The 21,185-nt window shown below is 33.9% G+C and overlaps 2 protein-coding genes across 2 annotated transcripts; one reads left to right on the plus strand and one right to left on the minus strand.

Moving 5' to 3' along the window:
- Positions 1-6,596: 6,596 nt before the first annotated feature.
- LOC143633980 (mitogen-activated protein kinase 3-like) lies at positions 6,597-9,463 on the minus strand. Its single transcript, XM_077102181.1, has 6 exons — positions 9,194-9,463; positions 8,945-9,074; positions 7,731-7,868; positions 7,328-7,660; positions 7,052-7,235; positions 6,597-6,973 (listed from the first exon to the last, which is right to left on the minus strand). The coding sequence occupies exons 1-6, from the start codon at positions 9,355-9,357 to the stop codon at positions 6,804-6,806; spliced, it is 1,119 nt and encodes a 372-aa protein (XP_076958296.1). The 5' UTR covers positions 9,358-9,463; the 3' UTR covers positions 6,597-6,803.
- Positions 9,464-10,982: 1,519 nt separating this feature from the next.
- LOC143633997 (uncharacterized) lies at positions 10,983-12,967 on the plus strand. Its single transcript, XM_077102193.1, has 3 exons — positions 10,983-11,044; positions 11,128-11,786; positions 11,940-12,967. The coding sequence occupies exons 1-3, from the start codon at positions 10,983-10,985 to the stop codon at positions 12,965-12,967; spliced, it is 1,749 nt and encodes a 582-aa protein (XP_076958308.1).
- Positions 12,968-21,185: the final 8,218 nt, after the last annotated feature.

Below are 21,185 nucleotides of genomic sequence, written 5' to 3' on the forward strand. Positions count from 1 at the left end.
ATTCAAGATCAGTTCTTGATAGCATCGGCTCCACTGTGTTATATTTAACAAACCGTGCCTCAAACTTTGCTCGTTTAGGATGAGAAAACACAATTGACACTTGTTTCTTCCTTATTTTGAAGCCTTGAAAGTAATTGATCAAATTCTTATACAGTTATTTTCAAAAAAAAATTCTTATACAGTTGTTCGCCTGATAGAGTAGTAGTTGTTAATCTCGGTTTGAAAAGTTATGTGCTTTTCATAAAAGCTCGTTGTTATGTGTGATTGATAGGCCTGTAAACGAACCGAACGTTCGGTGAACTGTCCGTGAACCATTCGACGGGAAGTTCGTTTATCTAATAAATGAACAAACATGAACAAAAAAATTGTGTTCGTTTAATTAAATGAACGAACATGAACACATCTTCCGTTCGTTCATTTATGTTCATATACGTTTGTTTATGTTTGTTTACTTATGTTTATTTGTGTTCATTTAAGTGTTTTCATTTATGTTCGTTCATGTTTGTTTGTGTTCATATATATATTTGTTCATTTATGTTCGTTTATCTTTGCTCAATAATGTTCGTTTAGATTTTAGACAAACAGACATAAACGAACACAAATATTCATTTTTTAAATAAATGACCATGAACGTGAACATAACTTTTGTTCGATTAAGTGTTCAGTTTCGTTTAAAGTTAAATGAACGAACACAAGCATGCCCTTGTTCGTGTTCGTTCGATTCGTTTACACGCTCTCATTATTCACATTGATGAATACATCAGTCTCAATCTCTAAGCTCTGCCGATTTTATTTTTGTTCGTGAACACATTCATTTTCTTAATGAACGAACAAAAAACATAAAATTTCGTTTGGTAAGTGACCGTGAACCGTTCGTGAACACGTTATTTCCTTAATGAACGAACATGAACAATGCCTTATTTGTGTTCGTTCGATTCATGAACAATGCCTTATTTGTGTTCGTTCGATTCGTTTACAGCCCTTGTGATTGAATATCCTTTTAACATTAGTTGTGTGAAAGTTATTGTAGACACAGTGTATCATATTCTATTGTGTTACAAATCTTTAAAAAAACGTTTTTCTATTGTAAACTACATCAAATTTAGAATCAGCTTTAAAACATAGAAAAGATTGAGTTGATCGCATGGCGGAAATGAGATGACTGGGTGAGTCAGTGACCCGCTAGTTATTAAGATGGTTTTAAAAAATAGAAAAATAAAAATCTAACATTTGCCTTAAGTCCAAATTCGAAAGGATTCATCAAGGGACATGTTCAAATTATTTGTCCCCACCCCACATCACAATCGATGACCGACGAAAAATTGAGCTTTCAAGACGAAAGTTACAATAAATTGAGATCAACAAATCAAAATGAGTGCTCCAAAACTAAAAGGCAATTAAATTCGAATCAACAAAAATCTCTCTTCCAACATTTTAGTCATGTTTTATATATTTTTTCAAATATCATATCACATCATATTTTAACTAGGTTCATATTTAATCAGGAACAACAATTCACTCAAAACGCATATTTACTTGCATTTAAAGCCAACACGTCCGAATGCGTTAGGTAGTAATTGAGGTAATGCGTTTCTTAAGAATAAACACTTTTTTTTTATCCACACGACGCACCAATGTAATGTAATATTTGTCCTTGGTGTTACACTCAAAATATCTCTCAAATATGTTTAAAAATTATTTAAATAAATGAATGTTAATGGTTGAATTATTCTATAAAGTTCAACAAAAATAAGAAGTGTGGGAAGTCATAATTAATTGACATGTGTCAAGTAGGGACCAAAGAAAAATGGTATAAAAGTAATAGTACACATTTTGTTTTAACTTTTCCATTTTGAAAATATAAAAATACAAAACATATTTATTTTTATTTTTGTTATTATTTAAAATAACAATAAAATTACAATAACTTTAAATGAATTTAAAAAAAAAAAATCAACTATTTAAATGGTTCAACTAATACAAATGCTCCAAATACTCGATGAGATCCGATCGAAGGTTGTCTTGGATTGTCTAGGATCGTACATGTGTAAGAATATTGACTTCTACCGGTTTATTGTTTGAAGGATCCTCTACGTATTATGGTGATATTCTTCATAATCATGTTGTGAAGAATAACATAAGCGTACATGATTTTCTAGTGCTTTAAGGATGCATTTGTTTGGCGGGTTGGTGAGTTATTTGTCATCTTCCTTTCAAGACACCAAAAGCTCGTTCAATGTGTTTTTGTGTTAATTATTGTGCATTTTGAAGCGTTGTCTTTAAAAATTATTTCAGTTGGAAACGCAAGCGTTGACTATGGTTGCCCATTGAGGGCATATCCCATCAGCAAGATAATAGCCAAATCTATATTGAACTTCGTTTACCACAAAAGGGCACCTCGGGACAACTCCCGTCATAATTTCATCGAACAAATATTACCAGTCTACAAGGTTGATGTCGTTATTGGATCCATGTACTCCAAAAAACGTTTACCAAATCCATAACTCCTGAGACGCCACCACTTTGAGCGACATTGTCGGTCCCTTTTGATCACTCATGTATGGTCCTCGCCATTCCTGTTGACAGTTCTTCCAACATGAGTGCGAACAATATATGCTCCCTAACATTCCCAAAAACCTTCCTAGCGTGCAGTGTATATATACAAACTGTTTTTAAACAGATCCATTGTGTAAGTATATTTTAGTGTGAAAAGGTAACTGTATGAATAATTTGTGTCCGAAATCGCCAGATGTTTTAAGATTATTGGCCAATGCTATAGGACACCTTGGCGCACTATTTCAAACCTAAGCCCAAACGAAACAGTTATCTTAAGGAAATCAGCTTCATCACCTCTGGATACCCATCATCCACTTACACACGTATTGAAGATTTGGCCTGTTTGGTGAAACATCAAACATCTCAATGAAATTTGGCTTCTTGGATTGCTATAATATCAGGGTTTTCTCAGGACTCTATAATCTCCGCATATCATCTTATGTGGGTTTATGGTGATTGCCCGAAACAATGTGTTTTTTCAGATACACGGGATGAATGAAACCTCACAAAAATTCGTATAAAGAATAAGTTTTTATTGGGTTATACACTACTAGAAAATGAGTCATTTTTCTACGACGAATTTTGTTGGAAAACCCACTTTCTCACAATTTTCCAACAAAAAACTTTGTGGGAAAAACACATGCTTGAAAATCATTTTCAACCATTTTCCAACAACTTTTCTTACAAAGTTCCTACAAAAGTATGTTGTTACAAACTTCCTACAACTTTCCTACAAAAGCTATTTTTTGATTTGCAACAGACTTCCAACAAATTTCCAACTAGTAGTTGTATTTATTTCTTTTTATTTCCATCAAACTTCCAACAAAAAACTAAATTTAAACAAAAAAAATAAAAAATTAAATTCCAAAATTTGCATAAAAATTAAAAAAATTACCTGGAATATGCAGAAATTTTTAAAAAAAATCTAAAACACATAGAAAAGGTTCCAATATAAGTATGCTTTACAAACCAAACAAGCTTCGATAAAGGATAACTAAACTACAATTAAGTACCGGGACTATTTAATTTCCTCATAATGTCTTCTATTTGTTTTTGCATTCCTTGCTCCCTTTCTTCATGCACGACCCGCTCACGTTGCTCCCTTTCTTCATGATCGACCTTCTCGCGTTCCAATTGTTGCAATCGATTTTCCAACTCTTGTCGTTCCTTTTCAAATCGAGTTTTAACGTCTTGGACATAAACATTTGTTAAAACATATATAATGTTAAAACATATATAATTAATACATAATACATACACAAAAAACATGAACAGTTGGCATTATGAGCAAGTTAACCGCCTTAACCGAACCATAACCGACATAAACGAACCGAACTTCTAAATTGCAACATAACTTTTTGATAATGATGATGATCATCATAATAGTAGCACTAATAATAATAACAACGATACCTCTTGCGACTGTCGGGCATCAAGATATGATCTAGACCCGCAAGTAGTAGATGGTTTTCCGCCCACTACGAAATGTGGATCAGAAGATCCTATCCCAAAGATCTGACCAACACGATTGTTGCACACTCTCCCATACATCAAGATCATCCCTTGGATGCTGACTGGGGTCCGAGTCATACAACCTTGCAAGTTTTTTCTTGTACGCCACCTGCAATTCTATCATCATCATCATCATCATCATCATCATCATCATCATCATCATCATCATCGTACTCAGTATATCCCACCAATAGCAAAGCAATAGTAGGGTCTGAGGAGGGTAAGATGTAGACAGCCTTACCTCTACCCCATAAGGATAGAGAGGCTGCTTCCGGTGAGACCCCCGGCTCGATAGTAGTTTTGCATCAAGCCTTGGACATAAGGCACATAGCACTCAATCATCGGGACACCGGCTGATCGGTGCATGTACCCTTGTCTTTCGGCTATCAACGCCACTACATGATACCTGATTAACCGTCCGTCACTTTTAACGTTATTTTCACGAGATTAGTAAAATAACGTCAAAATTAGTGCAATTTCACTTTTGCCCACCAGAGGGTTCACACATATATACATCATATGTGCGCACCGCAAGCAGGGCTATCACCTGCAATTCTATCAAAACAACATAATTATTATTACACTAAAAGTTAATACGATAATTATATATAAACAATAAAGATAACTTACATATGATTTTCTTGATCGTTCCGTACAAAACTCTAACTCGTTCGGGTCATTAACATCAATATCCCGAGTTGATAGTCTTTCTTTGCACTCCTTAGTGGCGTGGGTATCAACAAAGACAAAACTGAAGCCATTTTTTCCGCTTTTTTCCTACATTAAAAAATAGAGTAATTATGAAATATAAAACAAAGACATTTTATCTATTCATATATTAAATAATAAGAGATTTCTCCCTATTTATTATTCAGAATGCTTAAATTTATCTACTTGAATATAACCAAAAAGATTCATATTTCCAAGTCTGATTGTTCTTATACAACTTTTGCAGATATAAAGGTTTACATAAAACCAAATTATCTATCATAAATTATCTAGTGCTTATCATGAACAATAGACTATAGTTTGATAAAATTTAATCAGCTAAAATTCAAATTCATACTAACTCATCAAGTTAAACAGCCATGCGAATTTTGAACTTTGAACCAATATCAACCTTAAATCATTTCGACTACAGTTTGATAACTCTACAACGCATCAATAGATGTTGGTGGACCTAGCACAAACAATCCAGATTAATTTTTCATTTAACAAAAAAGACATCAAAGGAACGTCAGAATACTACTACTTCATTAGCATCATCCATACTACGTACCGAAAATAGAGGTTTTGTTTTCTCCAAGCAACTTAGGGTTTGTTTATTATTCATCTTAACAAATTGAACTTAACACTAGTCATAAACAACGAGCAATTCAATCTTATTAATAGACAACGATGTTAGGTAAACCAATAGTCAAAATCAGATAAAATAGAATCAATGTATGAGCTCACTCACTCTGCATTTGGTCAACAATGGAGTCTAGAAAGAACACTTTGCTAAAATTCAAATTCACACTAACATTACACCTGTTTGATAAAATGTCTAGAAAGGAGGCTTGGAATGATCGATCTATAACTGATTTAGCGATTGATTTGGAACGGGATTAATCAAACTCTGACTCACAGGATCTCGATTTGAATTTCGCCTCTCAATTTAGCGATAGACAAACATTAGGCCAAAAACACGTTTGGGTTTTACAAACTTTTATCAAGGGTGAAACAAATGATTTAATTTCAAAGCTACATATTTAATTTTGCAAAAACAACCCTGAACTTTGACCAATATGACCGTGACTTACAAACTATTTCTAAAAAAATAACATTTTTTATTCATTTTATAATAAAAAAGATGAGTCGAAATGCATGATAGAAAAATAGTAAATAACAGCAATTTTTCATTTTTTTTATAACTAGTGTGTTATAAAGAATATATACTATTATATTGATAATGTTTTTTGCAAGAATTTTCAAACAAAAAAACATATTGTCACTATTCTGTTAATGATTCGTTTGAAATTTGTTGTAGGAAATTTTTATAGAAAGTTGCAACAGTTTTCCAACAAAAAAAACATATTGTCACTATTTTGTTGATGATTCGTTTGAAATCTGTTGGAATTCCTTGTTGTAGGAAATTTTTGTTGAAAAATGACTTGTTTTCTAGTAGTGATAGATGCTTACATAACTAGAATTTTACTTAATTAAGTAACACATCCTCTAGCAAAGAGTGCCGGTTAATAAAAAAGCCCTCTTCTGGATTCTAATCTCCTACATTCAAAACCATTTTTTGGTTCGGTTATCAAATATACTTTTAAATAAAAAAAAAACTGATCAGCCCGATATCCGAAGGAAAGTAGGGTATCCTATTTTCTGTTTAAACTCTCATTTAAAGCAATTTTTACAACATCAATCGTTGCAATACGAAAATATTTGCATCTTCATGTTCAGTTCGAATATGAGTAATAGTAATAATATGTAGAATTTTGTTTTTGTATAAACTGGAACTGTGCTCATAAAAACTGTTATGCAACAAAACACATAAATAAATCCCAAGTAGTACAGATTACACAACACATTCTAAAATTGTAGCTTAAAATCTCAACAGCACAAATCACAAGGTATCGAAACCCAAACATCATCTGTGGATCATAAATAAAACAACTCCAGACCGGAAAACAAACACATGATGATGATAATAATAACGATTATGATGATAATCGGTAGTTTAATACCTCTTAAACAAAACCCGGGTTGTGTGCTAACGCCTCTTCATAAATCAAGTCTTTAATCTGTTCTTCTCTAAGAACTTGTTGCTCAAATTCAAACGAGAAAGGATCCGCGCAGATCGGCTCATCAGCTACATCATGTAGTCTTGCAAGATAAGGGTGGTCTAATGCATCTTCCACTGTAATTGTGACATGAATATTAGTTCAGTTTTGTGTTCTTTTTTAAATATTGAAAAGTAAAATATATATAATGGTACCTGTGATTCGTTTAGTTGGATCCAATGTTAACATTTTGTCAACTAAATCGATGGCTAACGGATGAACGTGTGGGAAAACCTTTGATAATGATTGGCGAGGATGCTGAGGAAGTTGAGCAAGATACCGTCTTGCATCTTCGTTTCTGATAAACCGAAGATCAGATTCAGTTGGTGTTCCCAGAAGCTGAAAACAAATTTGGCATTAGAATGTAAAATCCAAATCAAAAACATAATCAATGTTCAAATGTGAGTTAAGATAAGAACTAAGAAACATACCTCTGTTAATATGCGCATTTGATGCACATGATCTTTACCAGGAAATAAAGGCTTCTTGTTCATGAGTTCCATGAAGATACAACCGACAGACCACACATCAATGGCTGCTGTGTAATCAGAAGAGTTGAGTAGCAGTTCAGGAGCCCGATACCATCTGGTGACAACATATTCAGTCATGAAGTCATTTTCAGCACTCGTTCGTGCAAGCCCGAAATCGCAAATCTTCAAATCACAATTTGCATTCAGCAGCAGATTACTCGGCTTTAGGTCTCTGTGAATAACATTTGCAGAGTGAATGTACTTCAAGCCTCTTAGAAGTTGATACAAGAAGTACTGCAAACATTGGCATAAAACAATAATTAGTCATTACGCATCCAATGCTTTGATAAATAAGATATGATACCTGGCAATGCTCTTCTGATAAGTTCTGGTTTGACCGAATAATTTGGTGAAGATCGGTATCCATAAGCTCGGTGGTGATGTAGACATCAGTGAACTCTCTCCGTACAGGTGGAGGGATTATATCTTTTATTTGTATTATCTGGTTTATGATTGAATTCATAATATCAACCAAATATTGCTCAACAAAATTGCATCAGTTGAACTTTCAAGAGTTGCAAATTCACAAATTGTTATTGATCGATTATTATAACGATCTAATTCGTAAACATTTCATTAAGTGTTAGGTGCAGACGAGCCAAGCAGAGCCCAAGCTCAGCTTGTTTGGACTTATGAGAGCTTGAGCTCGGCTCTTTTTGTGCTTCTTTTTTCTAAATCTCGAGCGCGGCTCATGAGTCAGCTTTTGAAATTCGAGCTTGGCTCGTATAGGTTTAATAATTAATTTATGCACGTTTTAAATATTATATATTTTCAAAAAAACCATTAAACGACTCTAAGCTTGGCTTGAGCTCAGATGCAATAACTTAACGAACCAAGGCTTGGCTCGCTTTGAACTTCTTTTTTTTTTCTAAAGCTCGAGTACGGCTAATGAGTCAGCTTTTGAAATTCGAGCTTGGTTGGTATATGTTTATTAATTAATTTATATACATTTTAATTATTTATATATTTTCAAAAAAAAACAAACATTAAACGAGCCTGAGCTTGGCTTGAGCTCATATGCAGTACCTTAACGAGCCAAGGTTCATCTCGTTGTAAGCTTCCTTTTTTTCTAAAGCTCGAGCGCGGCTCATGTGTCAATTTTTTCAAGTTCAAACTTGGCTCGTTTATGTGTAATAATTAATTTATGTACATTTTAATTATTTATATATTTTCAAACAAACATTAAATGAGCCTAAACTCGAGCTCATATGCGGTACCATAACGAGCCAAAGCTCGGCTCGAGCTTCGCTATGTAGTGTGAAATTAATACATAAAACTTCAAAAGAGTTAAAACTTAAAAAAAAAAACACTAGACTTGTTAAGGGACAACGAGCCTAAACAATCTTTCCACATAAGGCTCGAGCTCGGCCACGATAACAAACAAGTTTTATTTGAGGCCCAAGCTTGGCTTGATAATGCTCCTCTCATTTCAAACTTTTTATCTATCCGATCTCAAGTAACTCGTGATCTACGTATCGATTAAAAACCCTACGATCCTAGACAAATGAGGAAACTGACATTTTCATGATCGAGATGTCTGAGAAGCTTAATCTCGCGAAGCGTCCGCTTGGCGTCCATGTAATTATCGAAAGCATTCGCAATCTTCTTCACCGCAACCATCTCATTCGTCTCCGAATTCATCATCGAACTAATCACAACACACAAATATTAAACTTCTTAACACAACAAACTTAAAAAAAAAGAAAAAGTCAACGGTGTTAATATCTATCAAAAAAAAAAAAATATCTGAATCAAACAAACACATACCACACGATTCCATACGCACCACGACCAATCGGCATGATAGGAGGCCGGTACTTACTAGTGATCTCAAATTCATTACCGAATATGTTATACTTTATAAACTGGCCTCCGTGTGTAGCCACTGCCGGAAAATCAGTGTACTGACCACCACCGCTAGCGTCCGCCATTAGAGTATATATACTAAAGCTGGTTTTGTTGTTGTTGCAGTTATGTGGTTAAGTGTGTGTAAATAAACAGAGAGTTAAGATGTAAGGGGAATCAAGGAAGAAGATGCCAGACAAGCCACTACGCGGAATTATTGTTTTTTTAATTATCGTTTTTGTCGTTATTTGGTTTTTTATTCCACCACTTATCTTTATGTATATATTTTTTTACGTACACACATAACAAAACGTGGGATACCTTAATGAAGACAAAATCGTATAATATAAAATTGGATCTAATTTGCATTATTAATGAATAATAGTTATGATAAATTGATATTTGATAATAACCATGGGCGGATCTACGGTAGTAACGGAGTTTCGAAATTATAGTGTATTTATATATAGAAAATAATAAAGGAATCACCCTATAAATTATACATGAACCATCTTAAAAACATATAAAGTGCATGCCCGGCTGGTAGTTTGTGGGTTTTGTAACCCGGAGGTCGCAAGTTCTATTCCCGTTTTTAATAGTTTTTTTTTACTAAGTTACCTTAAGTCCCTAACTGATGTTAGCCTGTTAGGGTTTTTTATAACATAAGCAAAGCAGCTCAGCAGCTGCAGCGCCTCTGTCCACCCTCAGCCACTCCGCTCTGTCCACCCTCAGGCTGACAATATCTGAGCTCTGTTTCGCCACTTCGCATTCTTTCTTCATCTGTGAAATTACGAAGATCTTGCCATCACACGGATTTTATCACACGGATTTTATAACATAAGCAAAGCAGCTCAGCAGCTGCAGCGCCTCTGTCCACGGTCCACCCTCAGCTACTCCGCCTCTGTCCACCCTCAGCCACTCCGCCTCTGTCCACCCTCAGCCACTCCCGCTGCCCGCTGCCCACTGACCACCGTCCACCGCCATCCCTATCAGTCTCGAATCCTCCCGGCTCCCACTTTGAAGGTAATAATTTATGTGAAATTAACTTACATCTAAGTTGGATTGGATCTTTGCATTTGCCTCAGGAGCTGGAAATGGAATTGCCCAGCTCTAGGTTTTTTTATTTCCGTCAGAAGCTTAAGATTTTGAACTTACATATATGTTTTTTAATTTTTATTACACCTATTCAGAATTATAAATAATAATGAAAAAACATAACAACCTCTGCAAGCAAATGGATGAACATTTTGGTATAATTGTATATGGCATATCTAATGATAACCATCTGCATTCACCAACACTAAATAAACTTATGTGAATAAAACAAATAAAGCTCAATCAAACAACACACATTGGCAGTTACAATAAAGCCTTAATGATTATTGGTTTTAATTTGTTAGTTTGTTAGTTTTTGTTAGTTTCTTAGTTTTAAATTTGTTAGTTTGAAATTGTTGATTTGTAGGTATTTTGAATATGAAGAAATATTATCAAAGTGAACCATCGAACCTTGGATCATCATCTTCAAGTAGTAAACCATTAAAAATAAATTTGGATGATCTACCATGGGATCCTTCCGAAAGGCAACCAATTTCATCTTATCACCCAAGTCAAAAAGATGAAATTAGACGGGCATATCTACTTAGAGGTCCATGTCAACCAACCGGGCATGATTGTCCTCTAACAAATTTTAGTGGTAAATTAAGACGCTTTAATGAGGAATGGTACACTAGTGAATTTGGAAATTGGTTGGAATATAGTGTCAAAGCGGATAAAGTGTATTGTTTGCATTGTTACTTGTTTAAGAAAAGTGGACAAAATGATGCATTTCTAAGTGAAGGATTGCGATGTTGGAATAGGTGTCGGGAGAAATTTAGCAATCATGTTGGAAAAATCAATCGTTTTCACAACAAAGCACGTAAAAAGGGGAAAGACTTACTTAACCAAGCTCAGTCTATACCTGTGGCCATTGATAAGGGAACAGATCTACATAAAAAACAATATAGAATCCGATTACATGCTTCGGCTAGACTCACCAAAGCATTGTTGAATGGTTCATTAGCTTTTCGTGGTCATGATGAGTCTGAAGAATCTCTTTACAGGGAAAATTTTATTGAGTTCTTAAAAGTGTTTGGAGAACTAAGTGAAGAAATTGGTAAGGTTATATTGGGTAATGCTCCCGGGAATAATCAAATGACGTCTCCATCAATCCAGAAAGAACTTTGTAATTGTTTTGCAGAAGAAGTATTAAAGAGGATAATTGAAGAACTTAATGATGATGTCTTTTCCATATTAGTTGATGAATCGAGAGATATTTCTAAAAAAGAACAAATGGCCGTGGTTTTAAGATATGTTGATAAATTAGGATTTGTGAAGGAGCGATTTATTGGCCTTGTTCATGTTATGGAAACAACCGCGTTATCTCTTAAAGCTGCAATTGATGACCTATTTGCTCGCCACAACTTGAGTATTGGTAGAGTAAGAGGCCAAGGATATGACGGTGCAAGCAACATGTCCGGTGAGTTTAATGGTTTGAAAGCTTTAAGTTTGAAAGAAAATTCTTCGGCATATTATGTTCATTGTTTTGCTCACCAACTTCAACTTGTTGTTGTGGGCCTTGCAACCAAACATTATGAGATTTACAGACTTTATAAAGAATTATCAAATTTAGTAAATGTTGTTAGTGGATCTTGTAAAAGAATAGATTTGTTAAGAGAAAGTCAAAGAGAAAGTTTGGGATTGAATTCGGAAGTTGAAACCGGAAGTGGAAAGAATCAAGAGTTGTCACTTGCAAGAGCTGGGGATACACGTTGGAGTTCTCATGAAAAAACAATTCTCCGTTTGCTTACTTTATATTCTTGTGTTATTGACGTGCTTGAATATATAGAAAAATCGGGAGAGTTTTCAAATTACCAAAATGAATCACGTGGGCTTCAAGAATTCATAAAAACTTTTAATTTTGTATTTTATTTACATTTGATGAAATACATCTTGGGTGTTACTAACACATTGTGTCAAGCGCTTCAAAGAAAAGATCAAGATATGTTGAATGTAGTTAAGCTAGTTAAGTTAACTGATGAAGGCCTAAAAAGGTATCGACTTGAAGGTTTTGACTCACTTTTGGAAGATGTCACATCCTTTTGTGAAAAATATGAAATTGAAGTGGTTGATATGGAAGCCGAGTATGTTGACCCGAGATTTAAAAGAAAGAAGACCGGTATCACCAATCGTCATCATTATGTGGTTAATAATTTCAACACGGTTCTCGATATGCAAATTCAAGAGCTTGGAAGCCGCTTTAATGAGGTAACCACTAAATTGCTTACTAATATGAGTTCTTTGAGCCCGTCTTGTAATTTTAGTGCCTTTAGTAAAGTAAACTTGATAAACTTGGCTGAGATGTATCCATGTGATTTTGATTTTGATGAAAAGGAGAAGCTTGTATATGAACTTGGCCACTACATTACTAACGTGAAAGAAGATAAGCGGTTTGCCAACTTGAGTGGCTTAGGCGATCTTGCTAAAATGATGGTGAAAACAAGATTACACATTGATTATCCGTTAGTGTATCGTTTAATAAAGTTATCATTGGTTTTGCCGGTTGCAACGGCAAGTGTTGAAAGATGTTTTTCTTCAATGAAGAATGTGAAAACGGATTTGCGTAATAGGATGGGTGATGAATACATGAACGATTCTTGAATTTGTTACATTGAAAGGGAATTCCTCCAACAAGTTTCGGTTGAAGAAGTAATGCAACGATTTCAAAAGATGAAGACTCGTAGGGAACAACTATAAGAATTTTTTTTAATTCATAAAGACTATTGTATTGATATTATGTGTTTTTTAATTTCTAATGACGGTGTCTCTTTTATTATTTTATCGTATTTTTATTATGTAATGAACTTTTCCCGAACGATCGAACCGACCCGAACCTCAAACCGACCCGGAATTTTATATACCCGACTCGGTGAAATTGAAACATATAAAAGTAGTGAACCACCCAAAAAAAATTCCTGGATCCGCCACTGATAATAACGTAAGTTTTGCGTTGTGTCTGTTCTGTTACAAAGATGTATATGTAACATAGATTTAACATGTTAGAGCATTCTCATCCCATTTCTTAGAATTATGTGAGGAAAGTTTGTAAATTATAGGGTGAGGTTGTAAGTGATTGTGAGTGTAAATTATAGGATGGAGAGAGAAATGTAATTATTTTTTGTACATTTGGGAAAACATTTGGGGAAACATTGTTCCCCTGTTTATTTTAATATTTGTTGGATTCGTTGTGAGTATAAGAGAGATAAAACTGTAATGATAAAGGTATGAGTAAAGTGCCATTTTAGTCCTTGTGATTTGGCAAATAATGCGAATTTAGTCCAAAAAGTTTGTTTTTTTGCATATGGACCCTCCACGTTTCTCAGTTCTTGCCAATTACATCCAAATCACTAACCCCGTTAAATTTTATCGTTAAGTCAGGGGTAGACATATTTTTTCACTCTTTCTTTATTATAATACTTATTTAAGTAAACTGCGGTTTTCGTCCATCTGGTTTGTCAAAATCTGTAGTTTTAGTCCATTAGTTTCAAATTTGCAATTTTCTTCCTTATGGTTTCATTTCACTTGCATTTAAACCGAATTTATTAACCTTGTTAAGTCTTGTCGTTAACCCATTTGCGTGACCCTCATGTGACGATCAATTTTGTTTCTCTCCAAAAAAACCTCAGCCCTAATTCGCAACCCCCTCACGTGAGGGGTTGGGGTGGATTTGGGGAAAAAGGAAAAAAGAAGGAACAAAATTGCCCCTCACGTGAAGGGCACACTGATTGGTTTAACAACCAAACTTAACAAGATTAGGGAATTCGAGTTTAAGTGCAAGTGAAATGAAACCATGGGGAAGAAAATTGCAAAATTAAAACTATTGGACTAAAACCGCAGATTTAGACAACCCAAAAGATCGAAAACCGCAGTTCACTGAAATAAGTATTATAATAAATAAATAGTGAAAATACACGTCTACCCTGACTTAACGAAAAAACTTAACGGGGTTAGTGATTTGGATGTAATTGGCAAGAACTGAGAAACGTGGAGGGTCCATATGCAAAAAATAAACTTTTTGGACTAAATTCGCATTATTTGCCAAACCACAAGGACTAAAATGACACTTTACTCTAAAGGTATAAAAAATATTATTTAATTAAACAGGAGAGAGAAATGTATTGTTTATTAGTGTAATTATAGAGATATGGATGGAGAACGGGTTGAGAATGCTCTTACGTAAGTTTTAAATTGAACTGGAAAACTCAGGTTAAGTGAAATATCAGTGTTTTTATTTGAGGTTTTACAGTTCGATGAGGTCGACATCAACTTTATAGCTACTTTAAGATTCCCCTCTAAAACATTTAAAGAAGAAAAATATCAGAAGGATTAGTTTTGTATATATAGGCCTGACCTGTAAACGAATCGAACGTTCGACGAACTGTTTGTGCACCGTTCAGTGAGAAGTTAGTGTATTTATGTTGTAAAAGTTCGTATATGTTTGTTTATATATGTTCATTTTATGTTTCTTTGAGTTCATTTATTTTTGTTTGTGTTCATTTATGTGTGTTTGTGTTCTTTAAGTATGTTCATATATTATAATTTTTGTTTTACCTTTATTCAGTTGTGTTCATTTATGTTCGTGAAATGCTCGTTTAATCGTTTAAAATTTAAAAAAATTAACTTAGATTTTAAATAAACGAACATGTTCATTTTTTAAATAAATTAACATGAACATCAAATATTTTTTTGATTAAGTGTTCGTGTTCGTATAAAATTAAATGAACAAACATGAACATACCTTTGTTCATGTTTGTTTGGTTCGTCTACAAGCCTAGTTTTGAATACGTTATTGGAAATATAATTATTTTTTATATGATAAAATACAGTCTGTAAGATTGAAGTTTCTTGAAAACTTCTTTTACTTAGAGCATTCTCAATCCATGCATTCTCTAAAATTGTCAAACCCATATAACTTATGGTAAATATTAAGAAAACCATCAAGATCACCTCTCCAATCCATTCCTTATTATATGGATGAGTTATATGGCAACTAAAGTAAAACCCTAAATATAGGGACTCAATTTTGATCCATACCATATAAGAGCAGTCACATCCCATTCCATATATTTTCCCTATAATTTAGCTAAAAACACCATTCCATAAATTTATCTATTATTTTTCAAAAATTTTCCACATTCTATTCCCTATTCATATCCATAAATTAATTCTTTATTATTTTTTTTCTCTTTTGTCTTATTATATAGTAAATGATGATTGGAAGATATGTGATATATTATATGGTATGGATAAAATATGAGTCCCTATATTTAGGGATTTACTTTAGTTGCCATATAACTCATCCATATAATAGGGAATGAATTGGAGAGGTGATTTTGATGGTTTTTTTAAAATTTACCATAAATTATATGAGTTTGACAACTTTAGAGAATGAGTTGAGAATACTCTAATATATCACATATCCCCCAATCATCATTTACTATATAACAAGACAAAAGAGAAAAAAATAATAAAGAATTAATTTATGGATATAAATAGAGAATTGAATGTGAAAAAATTTAAAAAATAAAATAAATTTATGGAATTGTATTTTTTAGCTAAATTATAGACAAAAATATATAGAATTAACTAGGAATGCTCTTATATAAATTAAAACGATGGGCAATAAACAAAATATCAAAGTTCACTTCAACATGAGAGAGAGAGAGAATAAAATTTGATTTAATTGACCATGACTCGACCTGTAAATAGACTTTAGTTATGGTGGCAAGAGAAGATAAGCAAGCAATTGGGTGGGTGGACTTCAATAATTCCACCAACAAAGCCGCCACTTAGTTGGCTGTAGTTTGTTGTAGGTTAACAAATAAACTGTTGTCACATTTATTTACATGGGATATCGGGATATACTTGAATCGGGTTTCACCGGTCTATTTAGGCTGTGGATCGTCCCTTATTTTCTTGATACAATATTCTGACCCAGTTTCTTCTTCTTTCTTTTTTATTTTTTAACGACAATTTCATCACAAAAACAAAGCTAGCCTAGCATCTCATAACATACACATCAAATACATACACCTTAGAGCATTCATAACAACAAACCTTTAAAATCCGTCACATCATATTCCAAACTTTTCTTAAAAACTCACATTTTATTTCACAACGACAAACTATCACAAACTGCTATATCATCACAACAACAATGAAGTTTGCATCTCTTCAAGTTTGTAGGTGACATATATATCCAAATTTAGGTATTTGTTCTTTGTTGCGGATGCCCTTATTACAAAGATAATCTTATAATGAGAACTCACACTATGTTTGGACTTAGATTCTCTTCATGAATAAGTAATATAATTTCAAAGGTTAGTTAGCTTAAACTTGTCGTTGGTTCGGTTATTTCGGATGTTCAATGAGTCGGCCTTATTTCATATCGAAATATTCTCGGCAGTCCTATTATGAATAATGAAATAGACTCTTGCTAAACGAAAGTATAAATTTAAGGCTCTTCTCTTCCTTTGAGGAAGCCTACGATAAGCATAATTGGGAGTTCATTGACTCGGTACCTAGTCAAATGAAATCCCCCCCCCTAACCCCACCCCATCCGGCTATGCTCAAGGTGGATCCGATGGATATTTGACTCATACAAAATCTCAGGGTTTTTAATGGTTCTCCTACTGCCGAGTTTCAATGCCAAAGAGGGGTCTGTTAAGGCGACATGCTATCTTCCTTCATTTTATTCTTGTGATGGAAGCTTTGATGTTCTTAATCAGTAAGGCATGTGATTTCGGAATTTTACATGGTATTATTTTTCCTAACGATGGTCCGGTCCTAACACATCTATGTTGTAAGGCCCCGTTACAGGTACCTCACATTTGGACGTTGGATTTACTCATTAACATAGTTCTAATCATCAGAGTTATTAAAAACATTCGCGAGACATAAAACATTTCATAACAATCCATAACTTGTCTTAAACAAACAACTTGTCTTTCAAAAACTAAGTAATTAAACATAACACGTCTTAAGTCTTCCGATGCCAGCCTCTTATTCAATGTCACGTGTTCCCCTCACGCGAGCTACCTCATCCTACTCACCTGCGTGCATACTAAAAGTCAGCTACGCTGAGTGAGTTTTAGTTAATCACATAACATACAATACATACATACTTACATACTTCCATTCATACTTTCACATTTTCATCTCATTCTTACTTACCTTCATTTCTTACGTTATAAAGAGCATTACGCCCTACTTTCCTCGAGTATTATTAGGGCTCGGTCCCTCTTTCCTCGAGTACTATTAGGGCTCGGTCCATCATTCCTTGAGTATTCGATCACAATGTAATCGATTTGGATTGTGTTCGAGTATAAGTTTGTAATCGATTGCTACTGTACGCGAGTTACAGTGAATGTAACCGAACCTTGATTGTAAGCGACCGATAATTGTAATCGATATACAACGTAATCGGTGTCAATTGTATGCGATTTTAAGGCTACTGGGTTCAATTTGTAAGCGAACCTCAAAGTAATCGAGTTTGCAAGTGAGCGACTCTGGTTTATACATTGTAAGCGACTTTCAGATTTGTAATCAACTCATTGCAGCTAGTACAATTGAAATTGGGTCTGCTGTATGCGAATTCAGGGGTAATCGGGTTATTGTATATATGTATATGTTCTTTGTATTCGGCTCATATGTATGCGGGTTTCACTAACTTATGGTTTGATAATAAATTGTTTCACAAATAAATGAGATATTATAACCCGGTTTAAAAGCTATATGGTTTTGATGAGACCCAAGACCCGTTTATTTTTACTATAAAATTGGTTTTTTAATTATAAATAATATTTATGAAAGTTAATAATATACTTATGGTTTGATGAGACCCAAGACCCGTTTATTTTTTTTTACTATCAAATTTTGGTTTTTTAATTTAAATAATATATATATATATATACATACTATACATAGCATGATTCATGAGCTCATCATACAAGTTGTTATATTAGTTGAGTTTGTAATATATGAGTATAATTTGGCTGGTGATCTAACTAAAATGTTAGGAAGAGATCTCACGAACATATCAGTCATGGGGATGGGTTTAAAGTCCATACTTTAATATCCTATGTCAAGACACCCAATTCCCATCTAATACAACGTTAGATGCTGAATTCAATGCGGAAAGCTTGTCACAGAGATATTGGAACACAATATCATAAACATCCCAAGGTTTGTGTTCGGACCGCGAGATAAAGTAGGTTGAAGTATAGCTTCTTAATAGTTCATTGATAAATTGCAGTGCGGGTGCGAGAATAATAAACTGCCTATAAGAATATGAAGTTTAGCTACTTCAAGAAGCTTTGGACTTGAGCTTTGATATATTCTTTGAAGGATTAGGATACAAGCTAGTAAAATATTGTGTCGAGTGGAATTTGGATTTATAAACGTATGTGTATTTTGCCTTGAAGTATTCAAATGGATAGCAAGGGTTCAATCCATAGGACACCCCGATATTCGAATATTTTGATCGTGTAATTTACTAAGATGAAAATTCAATCCGTAGGACATTTTCATTTATGCATACGTTTGCGTTTCTATGATGATGGTTAAACTAATCATGGATATCACTAAAATAGGGGAGGATTGTTGGATATTTTAGTGTTTTTGGATTAACTTGTCGATGGAGGAAATAATGTTAGAGATTAAATGAGTTAGGTGACGCGGGAGTGCGGGCTTGTTTAACAATAATGTTATTTGGGCTTTGTTATTTGGTTTTATACTTGGGCTTAAGTGTAATGATAACTGGGCTTCTAATTAATTATTTGGGCTCATAAGGGAATTGGATTTGGATTATATTAATTAGTGTTTTCATTCCCTGGATATTTTCTTTCTCTCTATCGTATATACAGAAAAGAGAAGACGGTTACTTCTTCTCTGTTTCTTCATCACATTCACAGAATCATCAAAATTCAATTCCATGTACAGAAAATCTTTGTCTTATCCGATAAATCATTGCGTGTAACCCGCAAATAGGTTTATCTGAAAGTGATTCACGATTCAGAGATTAATCCAGGCAATTGTTCAAGAAACTAAGATTGAAATCATAATTACAGGTTTGCATCATTGATCGAATTCATCCTCCAGATACACAATATATACAACATTAATCACCTTCACTTTTATGTCCTATTAGAAGGGTTGAGTGAAAAGATTCTATGGTTTATAACAACTTTTATTCCATACATACGTTTGTTTATTTTATTAGATGCATCATGCATTACATGTTTTTTTTATATAATATATAATAACAATAATAGAGACGGGTTATTTTACCAAGCCCACATAGTTAAAACATTTGTAATTTGTTTCTTTTGTTTTTATATCATGGTTCGGCTATCGTATTACATTTAACGAAAACGGACTGAATGGCATATTTTTTTCGTTTTAGTTATGATGTCGTAACGAACATGATGGCAATTAATCGAATTCAAGCAAAAACATTGTGTTTTCCGGTACCATAACGAACGTGTTTTACCAACGCTCGATTTTTACCGACCAACGACATCCATTGGTCCACCTCACTTTTTATTATTATAAAAATGTAATATATCTAATATAAATAAGCAAATGTATATATGAAATACAGGTTGTAAATAAATTATGCTATCATAGAATCTCTCTTCACTCGATAATTTGAACACTCAAATATGAAATAACATGACATAAAAGTGATAAAAGTGAAGGTGGTTAATTGCCACTATCAACCAAGAACAAGGGAAAAACACTTAATCGCCATTACTAGTGGAGATTATAAATAAAATCTGACACAACCATTTAGATTCTCCTGTCATCCTCCTTACACCCCTGTATCTTCAGCTTAATCGCCATTTCTAATGGCATGAACCACATTTGTGATTGAGAAAAAAAACTAAACCCCTCAAGTGATTAAAACCCCTAAAAATACACTAGTTTTAAAAAAAATTCCAATCCATAAGTTTCATAAAAAGGGGATTCCATGGAATCGACACATGTACCATTTATGACGATCCAAGATATGGTTTTGATGGGATTCAGTCTCAAGCACCCATGTTAGAAAGACCACTACTTAAGGCATTCAATAAGTTGGTAGCCGGGAAACGCTAGTGGCATCCACCATGGCGCCACCGTTGAGACCGTCCCGCATGTGGTCGGTAGACTCCAATGGCGACCATCATGAAAAACGCATCTTGTTTGAGGACAGAACGTTTTGAAGGGGTGGGGAATTGACACGATCCAATATATTAATTAAGTTTATCTATTATTTAGTTTATTTATGTTTCCTTATTATTTATCGTTTCTATTTTTATGTTTTCTTTTCCTATAAATTGTAATTTTAGTTAATAAAAAGAATAAGAAAAATAATAAAAAAAAATTGTCCCAACATCGGTTTCTTCTCTTGTTGTTCTTGGAGCCTAACCCACTCTACGAGTGTATCGGGAGATTGATCATCTCGAATAGGTTTTTTTCAAGAAGGTTCTAAATCAAGCTACTATACAACTCACTAATATCATAGCTTTTTGCCAAGGGCTCTTGAACCAAACCCGAACACATCTTTTTTTGCTTCATCGGTGAAATGATTATTTATTTGTTCATTTTGTACAATGACGAACGAAGCCTTTGAATGGAAATGTTGGTTTCCCCCTAAAGGTTAATATATTTGTATGGAGAATGGATCTAGACATGTTACTGACAAAGGTGTCACACCCCAAAAAGGAAGCTAGTGGAAAATTCGGGCGTTTATGTTGTGCCCATTGTGTGGAAAGGGAACATAGACGATCAAGCATATTTTCACATCATCTTTTGTGGCGAAATTAATGTGGATAGT

Source organism: Bidens hawaiensis, unplaced genomic scaffold (assembly GCF_021521415.1).
Source record: "Bidens hawaiensis isolate Kalapana, Puna unplaced genomic scaffold, B.hawaiensis_p1.1 tig00006961_1, whole genome shotgun sequence".
Classification (NCBI taxonomy): Eukaryota; Viridiplantae; Streptophyta; class Magnoliopsida; order Asterales; family Asteraceae; genus Bidens; species Bidens hawaiensis.